Here is a 27,009-nt window from a genome sequence, read left to right on the forward strand (position 1 = left end):
TACAGACACATCTGGTTTCAGAAGTTTATTACACATCTTCACAACCTTACAGTCCTACAGTACAAGTCCAGATGAAGTAGTGCAAAGTATTTCACCCAAAGTAAACAATGATTAAGATGCAAATATAGTTAAAAAGCTTCATTTTTTCATTACATACAGAAACAGCAATAAGGCAAAACATACAAGCTGTACTTCATCAATCATGGAGTGCTTTAACAACAGTCACCTGTACTGTTTATATCATGATCAGGAACCAAACCTTATATACAGACACCCTGATTATCTGATACTGTGTAAGGCAAGAGTTAGTATAAAAAATAACATTCTAATCTACATCTTTGGTGGGGGCTGAATTCAATATGAGCTGCTGCCAACAGAAGTAAAGCTTCATGACTTTTTAGAGATGCATTTTTAGACTCTTTGAGCTTTATAAATATAATAGAACATTTAATTTAACAATTTAATAGAACTGCTAAGTTTGAGTTTAGACTTGTACCTTTTCAGTTTGACAAAAATGTAACAAGCATAATGAATTTGTTAAGCTTTATACCCACCAATAAAGTAGTTACACCGTAAACAAAAGGACAAATAAACTAATCCTATGATTAAATTAAACACTCATTTAAGAAAGCAACACAGTTTCCAATTCCAAACCTAATGATGTAAGTAGATAAATGAAACTACCGGTATATTCAGTTTCAGCTCAGGTCCAACACATCTTCTGGGGGTGTTTTCCTGGAAAAGCTGAGAAACTGTGAGAACATTAAATCCTTCATACACTGAGCTGACCCATGAGGTTGGAAAGGGAAGAGACAGTGTCTCTCAGTTTGGAGTCTTCCTCTGAACCGAGGGAAACTCCAGCCAAGCGTGTGGAGCCGCTTGCTCCCATGATGCACGGCAGGCTGAGGAAAACCTCTGAGCCTATTCCACCCCAGCCCTGACACAAAACAAAGAGACAATGACGAGTGAATGACATGAGTAGGGAAAATATGTAATAGAGGCACTGCTGGTTTGAAGTGAGTGAAAAGCAATAACACACAGCACAAGGTCCATAGTTAAGACAAATACTGATGGTTTGACGTGAGATGCATTGTGCTTCTACCTGAGCTAATGTCGAGACAGAGTGTGCCTTCCTTTTATCCGTGAGGACACTGTTTGTGATGTCAGCAATGGACAGACCCACAGACCATGAGCGCTGGCCTCTGTTCTTTATCATCTCAAAAGCTCTACAGGCACAGACAAATGTTCATCAGTCAAACATTAAACATAAAATCATCTTATAAATACAGAACACATTCAACATTGAACCACTAATACAGCTGTATACTTACATTCTCCAACCAATCTAATTCAGAAAAAATAACTTAAAACTTTCTTTGACTGCAGGAAAGAGCCTCACACTAATCCATACCTGTCTAAGAGGGGCTTGGCAGAGTTGGTTCCTACTGTGATCTCCGCCTGCCCACCGAAGCTCTGCCCGGTGCTGCTCATCACAGGAACTGAAAAATAAAAATACTGACAAGCTTATTCATCATTAACAAACAGCAACAAGTGTACAGACAGTGGACAGACTATAAGACAATAAAAGAGGTGTTCTCACCTTTGTTATCTGATAGCTCTCCTATAACCCAGGCTGGTTTGTGAGTGTTCAGGTTAATATCCAGGACATGACTGAGTCGCTCTGAGTCCAGGTTGCAGCCAGCACCAACCACATGTGTCGGAGGGAGGCCACTCTGCCTCCAGGCAACGTGGGTCATAATATCCACTGGAGTTGAACAAGAAGAAGAGGACAGATAGGGACACATGTCCACAGTGAAATTTCATGATTTAACAGCTGAGCCAAAAACAAATCATTAATAAAATACTCAAAATTTCAAAGCACAAGACTTAAGCCCCAGATTTAGCTAGCCAGGATCTTAGCTAAGCTTTTCTTTAAGGCGCTGGTTGTCATCTTTTGACACTAACCTGGTTGTGAAGCGATGATCAGGACAGCACTGGGGCTGAGACGAGCCACGTTTGGGATGATTCCTTTGTACAAGTCCACATTAGCCTGAACCACTGTCACATATGACTGCTCACTGCTCCATGCGTTTGCAGTCACCACAATGACCCTGGAGCCTGCAGAGGCTGCAAAATCTGACAGAGAACAACATGAAGTAAAAAATGTTGTTTCTTGTCTCTGAACTTAATGGCTTCTGCTTTATTATTCCAGCGCTGAAATGTATTTTGTCATTTCTCAAAAGGGTCAAAATTAGGGGGAATTCTTTTACCATGATGAAGGATGATTGCTTACTGACACCTTTAGCAGTAGTGCAAATTGGGACATACCTCTGGATACCTCCACATTAGGCAGACTGAAAATCTCCAGGTCTGTGCTGCCACCCTTAGTGGAGCTCTCAGCAACGTCAATGAAAACAAGTTTATCCACTTTACACTGGATTACAAAGAGAAGAGAAGAACATTTTGACATTAGAGGTTATTAAGCTGAGCTTGTATTTTATAAAGTATTGTTCAAAATTCCTAGAGGACATAAAAGATGTTTCACCTTTGATAAAATGCTCATCACTGTTGCCATGCCCAGATCTCCTCCTCCAATAACAGACACTTTATTGCTTTGAGTTCTGCTCCCACCTGAAAGAGAGATGAACAAGCTGTAAGTAGCACACACTTTGTCTTATTTTTAATAATTCATCATAAACTCCAATGATGCAAATGTGTAGAACACCTTCATTATTTTTAAAATTGGAGACAAAAGCCAGAAGCTCATGTGGGTCTTTATCATCCCCTGAGGTCTTTGAGGACAGCGGAGGATCCTCCTCAAACTTGGCAATCATCTCCGTCAGAAGGCCTACTACAGATGATTTTGGCTGTCACAGAGTAAAAAAAAAGTGATCAGAACCCATCAGACATACTTAAATGAAGTTTATATTTCAAGTTAGACAGTGAAAGATCTTACATGATCCCAGTTATGAAGCCCTGGCAGGAAGATTCGTCCTCGAGCATCCACGTGTTTGCCCCCTCTGATGACCATGTTTGCTGTGGGTCTTAAGAGGCAAATGGGAGGAGTGAAGGGGAACGAGTCCAGAAGCCACAGCAGGACTGGAAAGTTGTATGTTTGACCTTAAGACAGAGAAACTACCATCAGTACAAAAATAAAATAGTCTCACATGATTGGTAAAGCCTTGTGTCAGCATCAGAGGGCAGTCTTACCTTCATACTTAACAGGGATGGTACCGATCAGTCTAACCAAATCTTTTTGGGAGCTGTCGCTGAAAGCTGAAATCAAAAACACAGATGTCACCTTCAATCCATTCATGTACATGTCTTCAAAAGGTAAGTTAGAGGATTATGATCTGTAAGAAAAACTTACTGTAAGTGCCTGTGGATGGTTTCAACCCGGGGTAGATCCGGTGGATTTTCTGTAGCTCCTCAACAGCAACATCATGAAATTTGTACTAACATCAGGGAGAGGAAAAATCAGAGACATGATTACTGAGCTGGCTACACAGATATAAGAGGATCATATACATCTGGACTGTTCGTTTCACCTTTTGATGAGGAGGGTAAATAAGCTAGACGATTTGAAATTATCACAGTACATCATCAGATCATTAAATCAAGCTGTCAACCAATCAATAAGTATTTTGCTAAAGCCATGTGGATGAATCAGCTTTTTTGGAACCTGTCATCACATACAGTAAGCTGTCCAGCATAGTGGTCATATGCTTCGGATTTACCACTTACAGTGGCTACAACCACGTGATTTTCTATCGATTAATTAGCTTAAATGAGTTATTATTCCAAAATAAAACTGAATGTCCGTGTTGTGTGTATTTCTCGGACATGTTGGGTGACAGAGCAGGTTCAGCAGGTTTCAAGTCAGACGAGCCTGCTATGCTAACCGGCATTTAAACACTGTCAGTCAGAGTAAATATAATGCAACATTGTTTTCGGAGCCGGTTACCTCAATAATAACTAACCTTTGAAAGGACCCGCTGTATTTTCTCTGAACTCAGGTCCATTTATTCAGGTTCAGGTGACGTCGCTTTCTATTTTCAGCCTCTTGGCGGCTGACTGCTTCAACTTCAACAAACTTCCGCAAACTTTCAGGAGTAGCTAAGTGAAGGCTGACTCCGCCCACTCATTACGTCACCGACGGCAAGCCAGGAGGGGAGGAAAAGGTAGAGGCGTGAAGTCGACTGAAGCTGCTTTCAGACAAATGATGATGAATAGCGTCCTTTGTCTGTCTGTCTCTGCATCCTTCACTGCTTCTTTCCCACTTCATTTCTCTCATTTAATGTTCTTCATTCTTCTATGAAGCAACACAAAACATAAATGGTTGTGTTTTGTCTTATTAGTTTTACAGTCAAGCTTTGGAAAAAGATGTTATTGCTTGTAATCAACACTTGAAACTATGTAGAGCTGTAAAATTCAACTGCCAACAGCTCCAACGCTGCATTTAAAATAAGAGACAAGTGTGACAAAAGGCAGAAATAGAAGAACTATTAGTCACAACATTTCAGCCTCACCATTTAAATCATTTTAGCATAACGTTTTGACTGTCTCATGTTTAACTGTAAACATTTCCCCAATTCTCTTCTGCACTCATGTAATTCCCCATAATTTTATATTGTTAGAAATTCAGACAAAAAAGCAGTAGTGACCTTTTCAGACAATTTTAGGGAATTCCATGTAAAAATGTTGAAAGAAAGAAAGAAAGAAAGAAAGAAAGAAAGAAAGAAATATTCATGTGGAGTAGGCCAACTGTTATCAAGATGGGGTGATTAGCTTACTGCTAACCAGAAGGTATGAGGCAATACTTAGATCTGATGTGTTTGAAAATTTGCTCCTGCTCCTCCCCTCATTAATCACTAAAATCATCTTTTTCAGAGTCCCTTCATCTTCCTCATCCTTGCATGTCCTTTTGTACAAAGAGGGGGGCAGCATTGTAATTGGACAAGGAAAGCAAATACATCTACAATCTAGAAAAAACTGGGTACAACAGAAATCTGGTCTTGTTTTTAAACCACCAAATGATTTCCAAGGATTCTGGGAATTATTTAGACGACTGTTTCAAAGAAACTAACCATGACATTGAAGGTATGTTTTGTTTATCTTTGATAGAAAGACCTGCTGTCTGATGGCAAATGCTACTGAGGGTACCTGGCCCATGTCATCCAGTTTAGCCAACAAACATTATCCTAGTTTTACCTTTTTCTAATTTGTTTGTTTTCAAAATGTGGCCAGCTGATGTATGTATTTATGCATTTGTGTGTACATTACATTTTCACATTCCCTTTATGCTGTATATGTTTAAATTGAAAGATACATCAATAAATCTGATTTAGTTCTTGGGTCTTTACAAAAAAAAAAGGTTATTTTTTAAATTCCTAAGTTTTCTATTGACTACTCTGAAGCTGTGCTGAGTGAGTCTTAGAGAATACATGAAACAGAGGATGATCATCTACAACAGAGAATAAGGTCAGAGCCAAGGTACAGAGAGAGATTAAGTTTAGAAAAGAGTTTGGGACGATACTGAAATAAATATACTTAAGTTTGTGGTTTAATTCTCTCTCCAAAAAGTGAAAAGATAAATGTAAAATGAGAGGTCCACAGCACACAGAAAGGATGGAATTAGCCTTGGTTGGTTAACATTGTGCTTCACAGACAGCTGCTGACACATCTCCATCCAACACTGAGAGAAACCAAGTGAGCAAAACAAAAAGATGTTTGTCTTGTTTATGGAGCTACAGGCTGCAGATTTCTAGTTTCATGGAAAAAAAGGCTGATAACCCTAAAGGTATGTGTTATTTACCTTTGGTACAGAGATCCGCTCACTCTGACCCCGGAAAAACGACAAGTGCTACTGAGGGAATCTAGCACAAATCATTCAGCTTGGCCAACAAACCCTTTGTCCTCATACTGCTCTGCATTGATCTGTCTGCCTGCTAATCGTCAGTAGCTGTTTGATTTGTTACGTAGTATTATATAATCTTATCTCATCTTATCAGATCTTATACAATCTTGTTGTAATCATTACTTTGAAGTCTTTAGTGAACAAAAATAGAAAAGGTCAAAGTTGTTTGACTTTATACAGCTTTATGTCTTTTTTGTGAAGTGATGGGAAGGTGGAAATTCAATAAGGCTTGTTACATGAATAAGCATAAACTATTACAGGAACAAAAGAGGGCAGCTAGCTGTGTTAATAGATCCACTCTGTCCTCAGTGAAGTAAAATTATCCACAAAATTTAGTCATGTGTGTGTGTGTGTGTGTGTGGTACCGGGACCAGCCAGGAGTCTGCAGTGACAAAAAGTCTTCGCACAAAAAGACCTATCGTTGCCTTGAACCTTGCTAACAAATGCTTAGTTCCTAATGGCTAACTTTTCTGCTGCCTTTTTAGCTAGTCAAAGGTCAAGGTGTGCATCTGAACAGCAGGTGGATCAGTGAGTTCTTCCTCGTGGAAGATAATACTGAGCCTTTGACATGACCTGTCTTCAGGATGATGGCTCAGCAAAGAGGAACCTAATTATGCATCAGTGCAGAGTGACAAACCTCCACATGTCTCCACCCCTGGCAGTCAAACTCAAGACCTGTGATATCGCCTTTAGTGGAGCTCTAAGTGACACAAGTGAAGCTCGACTGATTTCAGTCGATTGTCAAATTCCTGGAAAGACTTCATTCATTCATTCATTTTCTTTACCGTTTATCCTGTTCAGGGTTGTGGGTGGCTGGAGCCTATCCCAGCTGTCATTGGGCGAGAGGCAGGGTACACCCTGGACTGGTCGCCAATCAATCGCAGGGCTGACACATAGAGACAGACGACCATTCACGCACACACTCACACCGACGGACAATTTAGACTCTAAATTTTAGAGTGACCAATTAACCTGATGAGCATGTTTTTGGACTGTGGGAGGAAGCCGGAGTACCCGGAGAGGACCCACACATGCACAGGGAAATCATGCAAACTCCACGCAGAAAAGCCCACCGGCCTGGGTCCTGGAGAGACTTCTGATCTTAAATTATCATTAATGTTTGTGTCCAATCACATAAAGTTCTCCACCAATAGCTTGCAAATTGTTGCACACTTCACTTTGAGTTCTTCTTCCAACTAGAGGAGGGATAAGAACTTACTGTTGCATACAATTTCTGTATTATTGTTCATGGACTATCAAACTCAACCCACCAAAAATGATTTCAGAGGTGAAAGAGCCAGAAATGATCTGAACTCTGTTAATCCAACTGAAGATGATTAAAGTTTTCCTTGAGCATTCTTGCTATCTTTGTTGAACATTTCAGCCGAACTTTTAAGGGGAATGAATCCAGTGTCCGTAGCAAATGGTGACAGTATGAACATGGACTTGAAACCAGGGCCTCAAGATCCTTCTGACTTTTTGGGTTTTAAGCAGGAGGTGTTAGAAAAGTTACCAGAAAAGAAAAGCACACCCTCAAAAGTAAGTCGTCTAACTAATGCCAGCCCTGACAACTGAGTTACAAATAGTATCCACAATAATGACATCAAGGAATGATATTCATTTTTTTAAAAGTATATTAAATTATGTTTCACACAATATACAACAAGAAAACAATGTCTCAGTGACTTTGTCAGCCAAAATCATTAGAACCAAAGCTCTGTATCTTTCATACAAACTGTCACACTTTGAGAAAAAAAAAGGATGTAAACAGGATGATTAAATAAAACCCTTGAAATAATGAACGTTCTCAAATCCTTTTAAGGAGCCACACACAAGACAAAGTCATTTTCAGCATATTCTATAGTTTTTATAATCAAAGACTGGAAAAAATATGCAATGCACTCGTAAATGTACGTATGGAACACCAGACACTGTGTGCCATTGTTAGTTTAAAAAAATCACACTCAGTTCTCCTTTGGAAACTGGGTCTGTTGACAGTGTGAACCCTGCACTCAGCTGGGAAGATTTAGAATAAAACGAGACATGTGAGAACCTTTTGTCAAACCTTACAACCTAATGCTGCTCTGATGTGTGCATTTCCTCAGCACAAAGCTTGTCAACTTCATCTTGGACTAATGTCACTCCAACAAAGTTTTAGTACTGAAAGACAGATCGAGGGCAAAAAGTGGGGACAATGCCTACAGAGGCCAGTGCGGACACAGTTCCAGACATCTTGTGTAAAAATGGCAGATCTGCGATCCCATCTTCCACACACTCAGAGTGTTCTTCATTTGTTCTCCGTGGTAGAGGGGCCTCAGGATTTTTTTGGCCTTTTTGCGTTTTTCCTCCTGAACTCCTCTTCCTCTCGTTTCTCCTCCTCCAGATCTTCTTGCACAGCCATTTTCAGACTAAAGTAGCAAAGCGCAGAGAAAACCAGGAATAAATAAAAACAGATCTCAGAATAAACAGCACACACATGAGGCTGAGGACTATGAGTTTATTTCTCTTACCTCCTGGCCTCTTCTTTCTGCATGTCTTTCCAGCTGCTCTCCATGAACTTAAGTGCATAGTCGCTCTCATCCTTATACCTGAGCAGAAAAAAAGACGATAAGGTGCTATTCATGTAGAGTGCTGTGATTAACTTGGTCATATTACTGTTAACCAGATGGTATGGGGCAATGCTTACTTGTTTCGGTCATAGCCAAAGATCTCCCTGATGTGTTTAGAAATCTGCTCCTGCTCCTCTCCTCCATCGTCAATAAAATCATCCATTTCTGAGTCCCACTCATCGTCCTCATCCTCATATCTCCTTTTGTATGCAGAGGTGATGGGGGGCAGCATTGTACCTGGACAATAAATATAGCAATACATTAAGAACCTTTACAGAAGATTCAAACTGAACAAAAAAAGAAATGGAGTCTTTTTTCAGAGCTTTAACCTACATAGCCAGTGATTCTGGAAATTATATGAGATTACTAGTTCCAAGGAAAAAAGGTTCATGACTTTAAAGGTAGGTTTTGTTGATCTTTGATAGAAATACCTTCCTCTGACCGAGGAATAACAGCAAAGGCTACTGAGGGTATTTGGCACCTTTCATGCAGTTTGGCCAACAGAGCCTTTGTCCTGGTACACCATGTACTGATCTGTCTATTTACAAAAAGTCAGCAGCTGTTTGATGAATTACGTAGTCTTATCTTGTCTTGTCTCATCTTGTTAGCTCTTATCAGACTTCGTATAATCCCCTTTGCCTTATATGAGTATTATTTAAGTTATTTGTGAAAGTTGGCAGCTGACGGAAAAGTTGCATAAAACATGATCTTTTTCAATCTTATTCATTTATTTAATTTATTGTAAAAGATAGGTAAATGTTAAACGTCAGCTTTGTTAAGCAAATCAAACTACACCAGAAGCTCTGAAAATTACAGTACAAAGTGTGAATCATGGGTAATTTTGAAAAATGTGGCATTTCTACAAAACTCATTCATCGTATTCACATAGAAACAGGGATGTTAAAAAATCTTTGTTTTTCTGATGAGCGACCACAGAAAAAGAACATTCAGAACAGACAGCAAAGATTATTCTGACAGCAGAAAGGTGCTGTTTGAAGCCTCACAGCAATTTGCCGAACCGACTGTCGTGTAGGATGGCTCTTACCTGGCGGTCTGTTCATCATAGGTCTAGGAGGCATCCCTGGTCTGGGAGGCATTCCTGGTCTAGGTGCCATCCCAGGCCTCTGCTGCATGCCAGGACGAGGAGGGCCTCCTGGTCTGGGCCCTCCAACATTCTTAGATGAGATGGTTTCTGACACCACAGTGCACTTCGGTCTTCCAGGGCCAGAAACCATGCTTCCACCTGGTCGCGGCACTCCCCCAACACCAGGCCGACCAGGTCCCATCCCTGGGGGTCGAGATCCATTTCCCCCGAGCTGACCCTGCAGACCCCTTCCAGCGGGTCTTCCTTGTGGTGCACCACCTGGTCTTGCTTGAGGTTGACTCCCTGCCTTGGAGGGGCTGCCTGCTGAAGGTCTCATCCCTGAATTACCATTTGATTTGGCTGCTGGAGTCATCCTGGGCCTCATTTGTTCCCCCTTTCCAGGCTTACGGCTTCCAGCTGTAGGCTCCTGCTTCAAAGAGCTGCTCTGACTTGGCTTGGTCTGTAAGGGGCCCCCATGTTGAGACTTCTGCCCTGATGTAGGTGTGCCAGAAAGCCTGCTCCCAGGAACACCCGAACCTCTTCCATGAAGAGATGAGCTTTCTTTTTTAAAGCTAAGGTCACTTGAGGTGCTGGATTTATGACTAGGCAAGGGCTTGGGACCCCCTTGTTTGGCTGAAACCTGAGATGATATTTTCTGAGGAACTTTACTGTTTGCAGCACCAGAAGAAAGAGACATGCTTCCCTTGAGTCTGTCTCTATCACTGTGAGTCTGCTTGGGTCTTTCTCTCTCTTTATCACTTACAGGGGTCTTAGAAGAAGTCTGGACTTTATTGCTACTGTGGTTTTGGTGTGACTTCTTCACTGACCCAGTGAGCTGACTAGTTTTTTCTATGGAGTACTTCTGTGGTTTGTTGTTCTTCTGCTCCTTCTCTAAAGTGCTGTGTCTTATTGAACTGGAGCTGGACTGGGATTTGCGGTCTCTTTCACGTTCTGTCTTTGAGTCTCTGTCTTTCTCTGGTCTCTTAGCCCTACGCTCCATCTCTAGTTCCCGTATCTCGTCAGCTGTGCGGAGCCTCTCATCCTTTTTCTCTGCCCTGGGTTTTAATTCGACTGGCTCGAACTGCTTCTTCTCTGCCAATTTCAATAAGTCTGCAAAGTTCATAGGAGGTGGATTTGCTTTGGGGTGCCCATTGGATTTCTTAGAGGAGGTGTTTAAACTTTTACTCCCATTTACACCAGTGTTTCTTCCTGGTCTTGGTAGCTCTGGCTCCTGTTCTGGCTCTGAATCCGTCTGATCATACTCATAATTGTCCTCATCATCCTCTGGATCAACAATGGGATTCCTAAATCCGTCCTGATTCATTGATTTTTCTTCCTCCATTTCTTGTTTTGTTCGTCTCTTTTTAGGAGTTTCTACGACCGGGATGCCATTATAGCCTCTGAAATTGTCTTTAGTTCTGGAAGCCATGGCTCGTGCTTTTCGGTCTGACTTCATTTCCACCCTCTTGGCCAGCAGTTCATCCTTCTTTTTCCTCATTATAATTGCTATGAAGAAAAAGCACAAACAATATTGACGGAATCACAGTTACTGCAAAAAAACAATGACTATCAAATTGCAGACAAGCCACTGCATGTTTTCTTATGTTGTTACCTTTCTTTTTTGCATCAACTTGTTGCTTTTTCAGTAGTGCCTGCACAGCAGCTGGATTAACACCCCTCGACTTTGGATCCTTTTTGGGTGGTCCAGCTTGTAAACTATACCTCTTCTGCTCGAGTGTGGGGGGGAGAAAGATGACACATTAAATCATGGAATTGTCAAATTGAAAGATTAACTGCATCTCTCTTTACCAGTGCTAGAATATCAGAAAGGTGGGTCGATGAGAGCCGAGAGGGCGCTCTAATATCTCAAGACTAGTCATCAAAAACGTGTCAGCCTCACAAACTGTGCACGTCCTCAAATTATCTCATACAAAGTTAAGAGGGGTTAGTGAGCAGCTAGCTGCACTATCCGATCCTCATGCCTGATAACCCAGCATTGTGAGTCTTCACAGTTAGCATTATCTACAAACTCTCATTCGCCTGTCTAGGCTCAGCAAAATATTAAAAAAAAAGAATCATTCTTACCGGTACAAAGCTGACACCCTGGTTTTGAGAAGCGATGTCCAATATATTATCGAAGTCCATCATTGTGACAGCAGTGTGTTGTGAACTGGTGTTTAAAGTGAATCGAGAAAAACTCAATCAAAAGTGTTGGTTACAAACGTTAGCTTTCAGCTAAATACGCCCGAGTTTCGAGACAATTTACAGCATCCAGATAACCACAAGGACGCCACCTAATCAAACTCTGTCCATTAAAACAGTAAATTAAAAAGGTGACGCCGCTTTACTGCTTACGTTTGCTTACGTTAGCACATGCTAGCGAATTTCACGCTAGCTAACCATACATTAACTAGCCACCCAAGAGCATCGACAGACCAACTTTCCCCTTTTCACCGATACAACGCCAAACACTAACGCATAATCCATCAAAAATGTCGTTATGAAAACCTTTTCCAACTCAAACAACAGAAAATAAGTCACAACAAACGCCGGGCGTAGAAGGAACTGACGCTTACTCTGCTAGTGATCAGAATATTTAAGGGGCCATGGGGATGTGGAAGTGAGATGTTTCACTTGTGCGTACTTCCGCCATGGCGAAACAATAGCGTCACCAAATCTGCATTCAAGTCTTGTCAGAATTTTTGAGAATGTAAAATTTCAACTTGTTGTTTCATTTTAAGGCTATCTTAAGCTGCTACAACGAGGTAGATAACTGGCAGCCCACAATGAAAATGGGGACAATCGAGGATTACTGGCAAAAAGCCTAAAACATTACGTCGATTAAGAAATTCAATTTTAAGTTGTTTTTTTTTTTTATTATTATTGCGTATAAGCCGCCTTGGTACTTAGTTTCTATACTCATGGCAGTCATGGATTGTATACACAAATCGTATTCCCATGAATTGAAGCTCTTGATCAAACCAAATCGTATCATAACTGCAAGTCAGGTGAGAAACACGATTTCCCTACCCTCCGACGAGCATTTGAATGCAGCCTAAAAACAAGGACCAAATCAATGCCCTCCCTGGTCATCATTGATTTTATTGTGCTCATACAAATCTCTCCTCCAAATTTGGATACGGTAATTATTGCCTTTTTTTTTCTTGTTAACGACCTTAACTTGCTTCTGAGACAGATTTAGTATGCATATACGCGTAGACCTATTTTTTGTTAAAAACCTGAAGTTATTGACTACAGTACCTGAAATTAAAATTTTAGATATTTTTTAAAACAAATGAATAAATAATAATAATAACAATAAAAAAATTAGGGAAAAATGCGATGATAAACACTGCTTTCATTCTTTTCTTTTGTTTTAAGCTCTAATGTCCTGCAGTGGTCGAAGCCAATGTTAAAGTAAACCAAATCGAGAAAGCAAAATACACACGTCGGTAATGGTTAACCGTGCATTTCATGCCTGGAAATTAGGAAAGATTACCAGTACCTACAGAACGTAACCCCGGTCATAAACTGACTTCCTTCCAATGTTTACCACACGGTGTCGCCATCTTCGAGGTATTCTGTCAAACATTGAGAACGTAATCATTCAGAATATTCTCGAAATGTGCTGTATTGTCGCCAAAGCTTTCCCCGTAACCCTTGACACTCCCCCCAGTACAAAAAAAAGTTTTGTTACAATAGAACTTTTAGTAAGTACTAAGAAAACGGTAATGTTTTTTTAATGTTTGCCATAAATCTTTCACAGTAAGAAAATTAGCAATACCACTTGCACTATTTTTAAGTACAGGTGTATTACCAAGCTGTTTTTCCACTTTGTGTGCATTATTTTTATTTATCAGATTTTTGGTTGATCTATGGATAAGATAGAGTTACAACAAAACAAATAAACAAATATAATTGTTTATATATATATACACACACACACACACACACACACACACACACACACACACACACACACACACACACACAGACATATACATATATATATATATATATATATATATATATATATATATATATATATATATATATATATATATAAACTGTATTTTCTCCATTTCTTAAAGGGGGGCATATTTAGTGCAATAATTGCTTTTCAGAATATCTTATTAATATTTTCCTCGTTTCCCGGGCTCCTACAATCTGACCCATTATTCTCCAGATTTTTTGTGAAAAATCAGAACGACCCGAACTCCAATGAGATCCGTCTCTGCAGAATGTAAATAAAGGCCATCTGCTCTGATATGTAAACAGCAGAAGGATCCCTCCAATCGAGGCACTTCTCACAAATAATCCCGCCTCTCCCAGGGCCTTTCTCTGCTTTTATTGGTCAGCACTCAAAGCCCCGCCCACAAAAGAGTCGAATCTCACCTCCTACCGGTCTACGCACCGCCTACCGCAGCTAGGACAAAAACAATCGGCATCCTCTGCACGGTACAGCACAAACAGGAGGATCTATAGCGAAATTTGACACATTTTTCATTCCTGTACAGTCACGGATAACACCGAGGGAGAAATGGTTTCTCCGGTGACCGTGGTAGGTATAAACTTTGATATCTTTTGTGATTCAATAGGATTGGTACAGATAGCTAGTTTAGCTACATGATAACACTTCCGAAGGAATAACTACCCATCCTTTGTATGTGTGCTCAAAAACAACCTGATAATTCAGGGTTTACAGTTTCAGCTGTATTGTTATCCGTAGTACATCATTTCAAACTTGGTCTTCGAAGGCCAGCGCGTGATGTTTGGTTTTCAATTTCATCATCAGTTAATAAGAATAAATCCGCGGCAAATGTCATTCAGTATTCAGCCAGTGACAACAGGCACCGGCGTCGTAGTCGAAGTCTTGGGACCATGGACCATAAAACCATGATTTTCATTCGTAGACCATCTTTTGGAGACTCAAAGTGGAAACTTTTGTGCTCAGAGTAACTCTTTCCTAAAATTACTGGTCCCTTCTAGCAGTGACTATCCACGTGGTTCTATCCAGAAAATCCACGTAGAAAACATGTTTTTAAAATGTCCAAAGGCAGCCCCTGACAAAAAGAAAAGCTGTCATGTGACGACCTCTTTTGTCTTTTTTTCTCTCTCTCGTGTGCCCTACAGTAACGCATGCGCAGAATAGCTCTTTGCCGTAGCTGCCTTCCTTTCCATCCTTCGCTGTGCTTTACATTGCTTTGTTGTCCAGCTGATCTATAACTTACACTATTGACAAAAGTGCCAGAGCATGACATTTGCTTCATGTTACATAAAAATCCCCAGCTGCTTAAATCACTTGAACCATCCTAGCATCCTCTTTCTTTGACTGAGATGTTGTGGGGTTACTTGGCCCATGGTAGTCCATGATGTACAGTCTGTGTGCGCGCTGTGAGAGAAGGCCGTGTGGAGGAATGCTTGACATACAGACTGGTTGCCTTGGTGCTAATGATGCAGAGCAGGCCCCAAGGATGCTTGACAACGAACAAGCTACCCTAGTGAAAAGGGTTTAGAGGCAGGTGCAAGGAAACACGCCGATAGATAGACACACATGCACTCATAGAATCCAACTTCAGTCTACTGGTTCTAAAGATTATCATGTCCTGTGCATATATTTTGTTAAAATTGCTCCCAAAAGTGGTAGAAGCATTGAATATGCAGGGTTGTTAATTCACGGTTTCGTCATTTGCTGTTTAATCAGAGTCAGAAAAGAGATAGCCAATCGGACACTGTCATTGGATTCCAGTTTAATACTCTAGTTTTATCAGTAGCTGTTCTTTTTAATCCTTGATACGCACTTCCTCTAAAACATTCCTTTTGACAACTTTTGTCTTTGACAGGTTGTTAAATCAGTGTCTAGCACATAGTCTTAGTGCACACAGCCTCTGGCTTTTGTGGACTTGGATCTGTTGCTTTGAGACAAAATGAGAAAGACATATTTACTTTTGCTTGCCATTTTGGCTTTTACAGTGCCACAGTTTTTAGTTGTGTTGTTTGACCCAAATCTTAGCAGTACATTAAAGAACATATTTTCAATACAATACACATGTTGTGTTACAAAGGACAAGTATCACTTTAGATCTAGTTCACTCTTCCCCTAGACATCCTTGTGTGGATGAGCATTGTTTGCACTGTGCATATCTGTTCTATTTTTCCTACTGTACATGTTGAGTACATGTTTCCCTTGATCTAAGGCAGCTGTACGGAAAGATGTGGGTGATGTTAGAGAGAAACAACATTGTCAAGTGACTCATATGCCTGCTGCCCTTGCCTGGATCAGACTAAGTTACAGTTCCTGTCTACCGAGCTGATCACACAAGAGTTTGCAGGTCTTTTGTATGTTCATGAGTATCATGTTTCTGACACTGGGCTAGCTTATGACGCAGAATGGTTGGATAGATGCTCATTCACGCTGGGTGTTATTCAATGCTTCATGACAGTGCTTTTGTTGGTTCATAGTGCAGGAGTATTGGTGCCCCACAGCTGCTTGTTCCTCTCTGGACTGCAAACAGGATGAATTTGGGTTCAAATTAGATGCTGATAGTTAGAAATAGTTAGAATATGAAAAGCAAGTGTTTTTTTTCTCTACATGAGTGGTACAAGAAAGTTGAGTGTTTCTGCATCAGTAATCTAAGTATCACAGTAAAAAGTTGTTTGGTTTAACTACTTGTCTGGATTAAGAGAGTAAACTGAAAAAAAAGGAGGCTACTCTTAAGCAGGTCATCCAAAAAAAACACCGTGTTCCCTGTTAGTTACCATGCAAATGCAGTCAATCATTAACTTTATCATTGTTTACTAGGGAGCAGAGGCAGGTCCCAGCTGTATATGCCACAGCAGTTTTATCACGACATGACACCGCTATCATTCGATAGATATGTGTGAATGCATCCTAAGTATGACAGTAGGTTCTGCTTGATTATGTTGATGACAGCTGATTGTCAGCACACAGGGATCCTCCCGTCTGAAGGTATGATCACACCATGTTTATAATTTCATTTAAGATTCCTTTTTTAAGTAAGGTGGTATTTAAAGGAAGTTCAGTTTGGTATTAAAATAAACTCAGTCTTAGGCTTATCTGTAAATTTTATAATAAATTGACATTTTTTTCCAGCTAACTGTGCAAAATAAAAAACACAAGCCTTTTTTTGCTTCTTTTGTTGCTTGTTTAGTTTTGTCATCCTCCCAGGAGACCCATTTTTCAATTTGTGGACACAATAGGTTAACATGGACAAAAATAGAAGGTAGCTCCAAAGCATGGCAGTACTCCAGTATGAATAGGACCAAAGGTTATAGGAATCTGTGCACATCCTTTCTTGGAAACTGTATTTACTTGAAGAAGCTCTGAGGAGACTCATTATTTAGTGAAGTAAAGTTTAGTTTAGTTGAAACAACTTTATTTATCCCAGTGGGCAATTCTGATTTTAGGTCTACTGCCCTGCAGTCTAATCAACCGTTTTATGATTGTGGACAACTGTGCCTAATATGATTCAGCTTACCAGTGTCCATCCTTGAATTCAAGGTTTTACACCACAGAGGTACGCTGTGTTTCCTTGTGCCCGGTGCTTGCATGGCCCCCAGTGTTCTGATAGACACAGTTAGGATATTGGCAAGACTGGGAGTGCTGCCAGTGCTGACCTTAATGGGACAGATAGACTCATCAAACACACACTCTCTCTTACACACTCTCTCTCTTACACACACACACACACACACACACACACACACACACACACACACACACACACACACACACACACACACACACACACACACACACACACACACACACACACCCACACACATTGTCATTGGACTAGTTTAAATCTTTATTTATGTCTCTATTTGGTGCATAAAGGCCATGCAAAGTATATGACACAGAGAGGAGAAGTGAACTAGCTCACCTTATACACCTTACACCTAGCATTACTGTTGCCTCAGTGGAAAAATTCTTGTCATACTATCTGGATCCAGGAGAAACTGATGCTATCTGAAATGGATATGTAAGCAGAAAGCCAAAGACTTTGTTGTTTGCTGTAGTATAGTGTCGACATACAAGCTAATTCGATCCTCATCTCTGGCTTGTTAGATCAGACTATCTCTCGTGACCATGGCAAACCTGTTTTTCCTCTTTTCTGACAACTGAAGAGGAAAAGAAAAGGGAGAAAATTCCCAGAAGCTGTCTAGATTACAGTGTTTTACACATACGTTCAACGTTTTGAGAGCAGTGAGATGAAAGACAACAGGATTGTACCAAAAGATGATGAAAAATATGAAGTACAGATACAGGATAAAGTAAAAGGTATTACATTTAGTGGTGCAAACATGTACCAAAGCAGCAGATTAGGATCTGAGTGAACGTGACAGCAACATAAATTTCTTAAGGACAGGACTGAGCCTCACTGCCGTCACCAACTGGTTTCCGAAGAGGCATTTTGTAGCTCAAGATTCTGATCACTATATTGGGAATCTTGTCCCTGTCTGACTTTTGGCTGAGCTCCCTAATAAACAGCTGCAACTTGTCATTGGAATAAGCCACCACCTTAATTTTGCCTTGTTATTGGCGCTGTGAGTGTTCAGATTGCTAGTTGAGGTACATTTTTAGCAGTAAATCATGCTTGATTACATATTAAATCATATTTAAAAACCCATTACTTTGAATTTCCAAATAGGTTTTTAGTCTTCATCAGTGTATTTTAATTTTGAATTGTCAGCTGAGCCATCTGGGATGTTTTAAAATGTAATGTGGAACTCAAAGGTTAAGTTGCATCTTTCTTGTACATCCTGGTGGCAGCAGGAAACAGATAAACAGCACAGTGTTTACAATGCACTGAAAGTAAAGTTCACGCAAATGCAAACAAATACTGCTGTGCCAAATTACAGTGTACTCAGATACCAAAAATACACAAATAAATAAGACTGACTGTTAGACATGCATCAACTGATCGATCTGTGTCGATTTCCTTAAATTTTGAGGATCCGTGATCGGCCCATCCTTATATATGAAATTGATCTTTTATACCTCTGGGAAGGTCTGACAGCCAGCCATTGTTGCTTTTTGCTCTAAGACCTAAAACTCAGGACACTTTATTGATTGGTTGAGTTAAAACATAAAGATTTTATTGTTTCACACTCACAGGTATTGTTCTGTGATTTTCAATAAAATAAGATTGGAACATTGAAGGTATGCGCTGTCAGGTATAAAAAAAATAAAATAAAATAAAAAACAGTATTGACCCAAATCAGTATCTGCAGGTCAGTCTTTTTAAAGATCTGTGATCGGCCAGAAAACTGTGATCCGTGAACCCCTACTGACTGTCTAACCTACCAAAGTACAAAGCTCTTAGTAAAATCAAACAGAGGCATTACATTAAAACTACTCCTTCAGCACTACACAGTTGCCACAAATAAAGAAATTAAGGCACAGAGAACTACTTTCTGATTTTGTGTGACGTTGAAAATACAGTCATTTGCACCTGTGTTGGCATTGTTATTTAACACCATAGGTTGGTACTTGTTTAGTACATAAATGTAAGTCAGTTTGCCTTTTTTGGCTTCTTATGCTAGATCCCAATATAGTCTACAGCAGGGGTCACCAACCTTTTTGAGACCTCATGGGAAATGAGTGGCACAAAGGGCTACTTGTCTGAAAAAAACTTTCCAAACAAAAGTGCACAGACCACTTTTTTTAAAAACTTAGAGTTTTATTGTTTTTCATTTAGAAAAGAACATTTTGAAAAGGAAAAAACATTAACACAAGTGCTTCTTGAGAAAACTACAAGGGTATCAAATCCCTATTTCAACTCATACATGTACACAAACAGAAAAGAAACAAAACAACACAAATTAGTGGGATACTGTCCCTTTTTTCATGTGCATCTAATGCAATAAGTAGTTCAAAAAGTTACTTTCAATAGAGAGTGTTGGCAGTGTCTAGCACAGACCACTCTTTAATAACATTAATCATAGTAGTAGTACTGATACTATGTAAAGGGACTGCTGTTGTGTCTATGCTAGGTGTCCTGAAAATTTATACAACAAAGATGGTAGGAAGGAGCTCCGCAGTGACCAGTGCTGTTTTTTGGAACATCCTCGCCCAGGTGTCCAGGGGCACCGTGTTGGTGACCCCTGGTCTACAGTGAGCTCTAGATAACACAGGAAGTCAAACCGTAGTGAATTGTTTTCAAATTCTCTTTGTGATAAGTCTTTGAATGCATCATGGTCTCTCATCAGACGTTTGTAATGTCCGCCCCAGGATTACAGTTTAGTATTAAAAGTGTTTCTCTTGTCACTATTTTGTAGCTTAAATGTGACCATCACTGATCTTGCGTAAAGCCCCTTTTGTTTCCTGCTGTGTATTATTTTTCCCCTGTGGTTAAGTCTTATAGCACATCACACATATCAGCTGCAGCATGGCGAGCTGCTCGGGGTCAGTCAAACATCACGCCTGCTCCTGAACAGTCATTTTGGCACGCTATTCCATCGAGCAGTTGTGCAACCAGGGTGGCCTCCCCTCTTTCTCCATATGAACGAGAGTAACCCCTCATAATCTCTCACCTCCTCTCCTTCTCACCTTTCCTTCTCCCCCCTCCTGCTCCCTTCTCCTCCCCCATATCCAGCTGTCATGTGAATGCTTGTAACTCTGTCCCTCTCCCCTGAAAGCTCACTTCTTCATGCATGCTCCTTCCTCTCCTCTGCCCTACTTACTTGTTCTTTTGTGAAAGCTGCAACTTCCTTTCAGCTTCAGTTTGCATCAAGTGACTCCACTAGAGAAGGTTAATTTAAGAGGGATGCAAAATGCTGGTTGGAAATTATTAACTTGGGACAATAGCGGCCGAGCTGCATCAGCTCTTTCCTGATTCCTCTTACCCCCCTCCTCTTTCAGTGTCTCACTTGTGTTCTCATCATCTCTCCTGCTGTGATCTCTAGTCCACCAGACTCTCCCTTACGTCTCCCATCTCCTTTCTCCTCCCTCTTTCACTCCCCTGCTATCATTCCTGGATCTAGAAAGTGATTCTCTGAATCTTGGGTGGGTGGTCACTCCAGAGGTGTTGGGAAACCTTTTTTAAAGCCTGTTTTTTTGTGTTTTGGTGACCCTGTTGGGCCTCATCTGTTTGGACAGAAAGAAATATGACCACTTGTAACAGTTGGAGGGCTGAAGTTCAGACTCCAGTAAGCTACAGTTCTCAAGAACCCTGGATAAAGAGAAAAGGGTGAAGTAGGCAAGGGAGGTTCACACAAAAGAAGAAGAAAGAAGAGGAAAAGGTTACAAGAAGTCAGAGCTTGTTGCATTTCCCCTCAGACTTGCTGAGTTTCAGTTCAGCCACAAATCACGTGCATTGCTGACACCCTGACGTAAACTAATGACCGCACAAAACAGGCCTGGGCATGGATCCAGCGTCAACCACATCCAACAGTTTGCTGCTTACTTCTCTTTGTGTAAATAGATACATAATACCATCAGCACACAATCAGACAACAGTTTGGAGTTCATTTCATTTCCTGCAATGTATTTCAACCCATCTGTCTTCAGATAAAAGCCTTTTGTACAAGACTACTTTAGTGCAGAGTAATGACAGGAGAACATTGCTCTGGCTTACCGACTTGAATGACTTCCTGTCAGTGCAGCCAGCTGTGACTCAAATTAAAAAGATAAATATTTGATCTGTTTCCAGGTTAAGAGTGAAGGCCCAAAGCTGGTGCCGTTCTTCAAGGCGACTTGTGTGTACTTTGTCCTGTGGCTGCCCACCTCCAGCCCATCATGGTTCAGCGCCCTCATCAAATGTCTGCCCATCTTCTGCCTCTGGGTGTTTCTACTGGCGCACGGCTTCAGCTTCCTAGGTGCTCGATCCAGTGCCCGCAAGATTTTGGCCGGTCTCATCTTTTCAGCTCTGGGTGATGCCTTTCTCATCTGGCAGGAGCAGGGCTACTTTGTCCACGGTGAGCGAAGGAAAAATTTTCTCTTCTGTTTTGCATCCAAAAAAAGTGGAAGGAAATCTAAGTGAGCTGATTGGCTGACGGCTCATGTTTTCAGCCATGTACACCTGTTGAGACTTGTTGCTGCCTAGTCACAAAGTACCTTTCTTCAAGAGGGACCATGGGAACAGTTACAGTTTGTCATAACACATGGGAACACTGAAATGAGACAGAATTAATGATTACATAGTAGGTGAGCTGATTATGGTATAAAATCTTAAAGTTCATGTTTTGGACTGCAGCTAAGACTTTTTTTTACACTGAAGGCTTTATTTGTTGCAGTTGGATGTTTCATGGCTCTACTAAAGTTGTAATCTAAATGTATAATGTCCCACAGGTCTCCTAATGTTCGCCATCACCCACATCCTCTACTCCTCCGCCTTCGGGATGAAGCCCCTGAACGTGTCAGTTGGCCTGGTGATCTCTGTCGTCTCCTCTCTGAGCTACATGCTGCTTTACCCCTACCTGTCAGGCCCCTTCACATACCTGGTGGCCGTTTACATCGCTCTGATTGGCTTCATGGGTTGGAGAGCCATGGCGGGCCTGCAGCTTGCCAACGACCTGTGGACCTGGACCAAGCTGTCGGCCTGCCTGGGCTCCGTGCTCTTCATGGTGTCTGACCTCACCATCGCCGTCAACAAGTTCTGCTTCCCCGTACCCCACTCGCGCGCCATTATTATGGCAACCTACTACGCGGCACAGATGTTGATCGCACTGTCGGCGGTGGAGTGCCAGGATGCGGAGGTGGCGAGGAAGAGAATATGAGGTGTGGAAGTCATTGTAACAAGTGATCATGGACACACTTCACTGCCAGATCTCTGACCCTTGACCTTCATCTCAGTGTGGTGCTCCCATACCGTAACCTTGACGCCTGGTCCACTATCCCCCTCTAGTATGGTAGTCTCACGCCTGTCTTCTAACCACTACAGAATGGTAGTATTATCACCAGTCCTCCATGCATCCTTCAATCCTAGCATGGAGACAAGTAGAAACATTAACCTGCTATACACATAGAGAGATTATTACTTTTATCTATTATGTTTTAATTTAAGAGGAGCACGTCACTGGGGACCCGTTCAGTGTGTGGGTGAGCGACTGTGATTGTGCATTTGTGTACATACATGTATGTTTGATAACCACCCTGACCTCGTTTTCCACACACAGTCCAATCACACTTCTACTTAGTATAATAATGCAATCCAGCTCTTTACGCTGTATGATTTTTATGCCTCAGACCTTGTTGAAAAGGGAGGGTTTTGTTTTGGCCTAACTTTTCTGATGCTCCTCTGAAGTTAAGAGGAAATCCCTGTTTGTTTGTATTATCAGCAGTCCGTTACATTTCAGTCACAACGGCCACATTGCCTTTGTTCGCTCCACTTGATCCACATCCTTGACAAACCCACTACAAGTGTCTCTGGGTGAATGAATTTGGGTGTCATGAGGAATTTGATGCAGGGAAAGGAGCGTGACTTCCACTGCCATTATGTATTTTAGTGTTAGTGATTGAAGAGTTGCGAGGGTGTTTGTGGAAGTTGGATTCTTCTTGCAATCAACACTGGAGTCACAGAAGACTACTGTACTTAAAAAGAAACATCACAGTGCACCTGCGCCTCCCTCGTGTTAAGTCTCTGAGGTGTTTGACAAGTTTTCCAAAAACAAAGGTACACATGTTGACTCCTTCACACACTAGACAATTACAACCCCTGCTGCTTTAGTTATTAGGAAAAGTCCACAGGGGTTCTTATTGCTGGACCGGATCAGCTGACCCATGCTGTCATTGGCCTGGGACCATGTAATGAAGACTGAAAAGAAAGAGCCATGTTACTGGCTAGAGTTGTTGTGTTTCAGCTTGTGTGTGAGTTTGTGTGTGTGTGTGTGTGTCAAACTGGGCTGTTAAAAGACATTCACTCATCCATAACCACACACACACACAAACATGCACGTGGAAACACACACGCAGGAACACACTGCTCTGGGGCAGTCTGACTGAAAAACAAGAGGAAGATAAAAAGAGAGATGAGGGAACTGGCTTGTCATGTGAGGGAACAGTTATCCCATTATTCCCAATAATTCCCTGTCACAGGACGCTTCATCAGCTCTAATCCTGAACAATCCACCACAGCTAATCCCCAACAGGTTGTCTGATGTTTTGTCTTCCATCATCACACGTTTCTCACCTTTGGTTAGTCTCACCCTCTCAGTTCAAGTGTCTTACTGAGTGCTGGAGAAGTCTGTGTTTTTCTGTGCTTGTTTCAAAAGTGTGTGCCTGTGTGACAGAGTGTATGAGTGTCTGGGTGTGTACCTGTGACAAATCAGAACCAACTCAAGGCCAGAAATGCTGTGAACCATCTTAGTATGAGTAGTAGAAACTCTACTGGATATCTTTAATGTATTCTCACAATGCTCTTAAGCTGTCCTCATAGCCCCTCACCTTTTGGGATTGTTGTGGCTTTTAAAGCTTCTCTCTGATCATGTGCTCCGTCTTGAATCACTGTTGGGTAGTATTTAATTGAGCAAAGTTTACTCAAATTGTGTTTTTGTCTGGTTTTGAGATTTAACTTGCCCATAAAAGGATGAGTTCCCATTTATACAAAATGTTCCTTATAGCTGCACCCTGACATGATTCATACCACTTAATTTCATGACAAATGTACTCCAGCAATTGAAAGTATTAATGTTTAATCATCCAGTTCAAAAGCACCTTAACCTCATTTGTCCTGTATATAAAACAAACAGGCATGGAAAAGAAACGGACCCTTGTTGTGGGTTCCTTTATCTGGGTCGTTGACCTCTTGAAGCAGTGGATAACACTCCCACATGTACCTAGAAATAAGCATAAAATGTGTTTATGCACCATGTCAGCCACCATAACAGATCTGCAGGCAGATCGTGGTGCTGACATTCACAAAGCTCTCCTAACTTTAAACATGAGCATCAACAAACAGTCTCATTTTTGACCTGAAAAGACACTCAAACGAGTCAGTCATCTATTTCAGAAAGTTCCTCATCGTCTTTTTCGGCTTGTCAGCTTCACATTTCTGCTTTGTCAGTCTGAAGTGTTTCATCAGGCTGTCTGTGTGACTGTTAGGAGTCCACCAATCACTCCTCCTTCTCCAAAGCGCTCTTCTCTTTACACACTGCTCCGCTCATGCCGTCTTAAATCAAACTCACTGGAGTACAACAGACATGCTAGTTTACACCACTGACTCTGACATCCAGTCTTAAGTAAAACCAGGATAAAACAATGAGTGTCAATCCATCTTACTCATCCTCACTATGTGGGCATCTATGTAGGCACTGCTTTCTCGCTGCCCTGCCTCACAGAACCTCCTGACTTCTGTTCCTACAGTTCTGATGGCTGTACGCCAAACACAGAATTTACTTTCTAACATTTTTGAGGATATTTCTGTCGGCCAACCCACATTCTGGAAAACCTCCATGACTTTGGTAACATGTGAAGCAAGAAATAACCTCAAACACCACGTTGAGCCAGGAGTTTTCAAATCATTTTGTCTATCCAGAGGATTAAATTATTAATCCTGAAAATATTCTTTTTCTTTTGAATGGTTTGGGAGCAGATAACCAAAGCTGAAGCACAACAGAGCTCATTCGATTCAAAGGAACCTGTTAGTGTCACAGGTCCTCTCGTGTATCAAACGTCCTTTTGTTTGTTTTGCGTGACACATGAGGTCCCCCCTTGTTGGCCTTCCACTTAGAAAGGAGCTTATTGTTGAGCGATACTGTAGCTGGAATGAGATGAGGAGGTGAAATATGACACACAAGGGAAGAGTCCCTTTCCATCCGGCCTGCTAGCTGTCATCCTGTCCCCCCCCCGCACAGATGGCAGGCCAGCAGGCGCATCGCTTTACCTCGGCCTGTCATCAGCCCTGTTGTTCTGAGCTTTGTGTGTGCAGACAAAAGGGGGACCTGAGCGAGCTCAGGGAGGTCAGTGTCTGGCCTGAGCTGTGAGTAATGAGCTGGAGACAGGAAGAAGATGGCACTTTGCTTTCATTTAGGATACTTCTCTCCATCTCTTTTTGCTGTTGTGTCATGTGATCTTTGATTTAACAAAGAAATGCTGATAGTGTGCTGACATTCAAAACAAAGAGCTGTAGTATATTGTACTCACGCATGGCAAGTAGTACTTCACAACTCACCCTGGTGTTTAACGACAGTTGGACAGTAGGATCCTCCAGAAGTATGTAGAGATACTGTCGTCTTTACTGCAAAAAACTGAAACCTTATCAAGCGTTTTTGTCTTAATTTATGTAAAAATTGTCTTATTATACATGGTATGAGCCACTTTTAACAAATCAGTTCAAAAAAGTCTTGTTTCAGTTTATTTAAAGACAAAAATGAGGTCTGAATTTCTGAAAATTTGCTTGAAACTAGAATAATGTCTTAATACAAGTAACTTTTCTCTTGTCCCATTGGCAGATTTTTTGAACTTGTTACAAGCAATTCAGACCTCATTTTTGTCTTTGAATAACTTGAAATAAGACATTTTCTGCACTGTTCAGGTGAATGTGGCTCATATTAAGTCTAAAAAGACATTTTCTGCTGAAAAAAAGACAAAAACATTCGAAAAGATTTCAGTTTTCCGCAGTGTTGTCTTTGTTAAACTAACCTAAACGCACTTTTCCACATCCAGAGTAAGGCCAGTAAATCTCTCTTACAGCGAAGATTCAAAGTGTTTGATTAAAAGGATTGTGGTGTACTGTTTCCTTTCAAGTATATGCCCTTTTTTCCTTTACTGTGCATTTCTTAAGAAGAGTAAAGAGAGGTTATTCTTTGATGTTTGTGTCTTGCGTGGGAGAAAGTGGTGCATCGTTGCATGAGTATCAGCATTTTTCTGCAAGAGGCATTACGTGCTCTTGAAGTGTTACAAACCTTTATGTATGGATACATTTTTCCAAGTGTTATCATTTTATTTGCAGAAAAGTCACTCTGCTTTCAAATGCTTACCCAGTGATGAATTCTGATTCCTTTATTTTCAGTGACAGCCCACCACGATGCACCGTTTATGAACAATCTTCACTTCTGTTATTTTACTCAAAGATACACTTTACCTTGTTGTCCTTGATTTTCACTTGGTAATCTATTTCTTTTCACAGCTGTAGAGATGGAATAGTTTTATTTGCTGTAGTGAATTGCTATGAATGTGAATATCTATTGAAGAAATAAATGCAATTGCAATGCAACTTCAACATTACATGCTGTGCTCACATTGATTTGTTACGCTGGTTTCCTCAAACCAAAGAGGGAACGTTGGAAATGTCAGCTGATTTTTTTTTTTAACTGTTTGGTGTTTTTACGGAAGCTGTTGGCCCCTCAGCAGCCAAAGAGCCATTAAAGGCAGAAAGGGCTGGAGGACAACAGAGCGCTCTGTTCTGGTAACTGCTGAACTCTATTGTTGGAGGAAA

General features: G+C 41.0%; 3 protein-coding genes across 3 annotated transcripts; 1 reads left to right on the forward strand and 2 right to left on the reverse strand.

The window, feature by feature from the left end:
- Positions 1–22: 22 nt before the first annotated feature.
- On the reverse strand, positions 23–4,151 carry uevld (UEV and lactate/malate dehyrogenase domains). Its single transcript, XM_074677717.1, has 12 exons — positions 3,981–4,151; positions 3,371–3,455; positions 3,211–3,276; positions 2,957–3,120; positions 2,726–2,867; positions 2,546–2,631; positions 2,329–2,434; positions 1,966–2,136; positions 1,601–1,765; positions 1,412–1,499; positions 1,103–1,226; positions 23–937 (listed from the first exon to the last, which is right to left on the reverse strand). The coding sequence occupies exons 1-12, from the start codon at positions 4,020–4,022 to the stop codon at positions 773–775; spliced, it is 1,404 nt and encodes a 467-aa protein (XP_074533818.1). The 5' UTR covers positions 4,023–4,151; the 3' UTR covers positions 23–772.
- Positions 4,152–7,595: 3,444 nt separating this feature from the next.
- spty2d1 (SPT2 chromatin protein domain containing 1) lies at positions 7,596–12,239 on the reverse strand. Its single transcript, XM_074678479.1, has 6 exons — positions 11,696–12,239; positions 11,223–11,337; positions 9,572–11,116; positions 8,604–8,763; positions 8,428–8,505; positions 7,596–8,325 (listed from the first exon to the last, which is right to left on the reverse strand). Exons 1-6 carry the CDS (start codon positions 11,756–11,758, stop codon positions 8,232–8,234), a joined length of 2,055 nt encoding a protein of 684 aa, XP_074534580.1. The 5' UTR covers positions 11,759–12,239; the 3' UTR covers positions 7,596–8,231.
- Positions 12,240–14,037: 1,798 nt separating this feature from the next.
- tmem86a (transmembrane protein 86A) lies at positions 14,038–26,793 on the forward strand. Its single transcript, XM_074678158.1, has 3 exons — positions 14,038–14,171; positions 21,286–21,550; positions 21,924–26,793. Exons 1-3 carry the CDS (start codon positions 14,151–14,153, stop codon positions 22,349–22,351), a joined length of 714 nt encoding a protein of 237 aa, XP_074534259.1. The 5' UTR covers positions 14,038–14,150; the 3' UTR covers positions 22,352–26,793.
- Positions 26,794–27,009: the final 216 nt, after the last annotated feature.

This window comes from Halichoeres trimaculatus, unplaced genomic scaffold (genome assembly GCF_033239565.1).
Source record: "Halichoeres trimaculatus isolate MK-OKI-2021-1 unplaced genomic scaffold, fHalTri1.1 fHalTri1_scaffold_10, whole genome shotgun sequence".
Classification (NCBI taxonomy): Eukaryota; Metazoa; Chordata; class Actinopteri; order Labriformes; family Labridae; genus Halichoeres; species Halichoeres trimaculatus.

Excerpts from the sequence above, each read along its gene's own strand:
- uevld (XM_074677717.1), bottom strand. The coding sequence starts at position 4,022 with ATGGACCTGAGTTCAGAGAAAATACAGCGGGTCCTTTCAAAG. Across the intron at positions 3,456-3,980 it reads TACAGCGGGTCCTTTCAAAG|TACAAATTTCATGATGTTGC; the intron begins GTTAGTTATTAT and ends CCCTGATGTTAG. Across the intron at positions 1,227-1,411 it reads GCCAAGCCCCTCTTAGACAG|AGCTTTTGAGATGATAAAGA; the intron begins GTATGGATTAGT and ends CTGTGCCTGTAG.
- spty2d1 (XM_074678479.1), bottom strand. The coding sequence starts at position 11,758 with ATGATGGACTTCGATAATATATTGGACATCGCTTCTCAAAACCAGGGT. Across the intron at positions 11,117-11,222 it reads AGTTGATGCAAAAAAGAAAG|CAATTATAATGAGGAAAAAG; the intron begins GTAACAACATAA and ends TTTTCTTCATAG. Across the intron at positions 8,326-8,427 it reads CAGAAAGAAGAGGCCAGGAG|TCTGAAAATGGCTGTGCAAG; the intron begins GTAAGAGAAATA and ends TTGCTACTTTAG.
- tmem86a (XM_074678158.1), top strand. The coding sequence starts at position 14,151 with ATGGTTTCTCCGGTGACCGTG. Across the intron at positions 14,172-21,285 it reads TGGTTTCTCCGGTGACCGTG|GTTAAGAGTGAAGGCCCAAA; the intron begins GTAGGTATAAAC and ends ATCTGTTTCCAG. Across the intron at positions 21,551-21,923 it reads GCAGGGCTACTTTGTCCACG|GTCTCCTAATGTTCGCCATC; the intron begins GTGAGCGAAGGA and ends AATGTCCCACAG.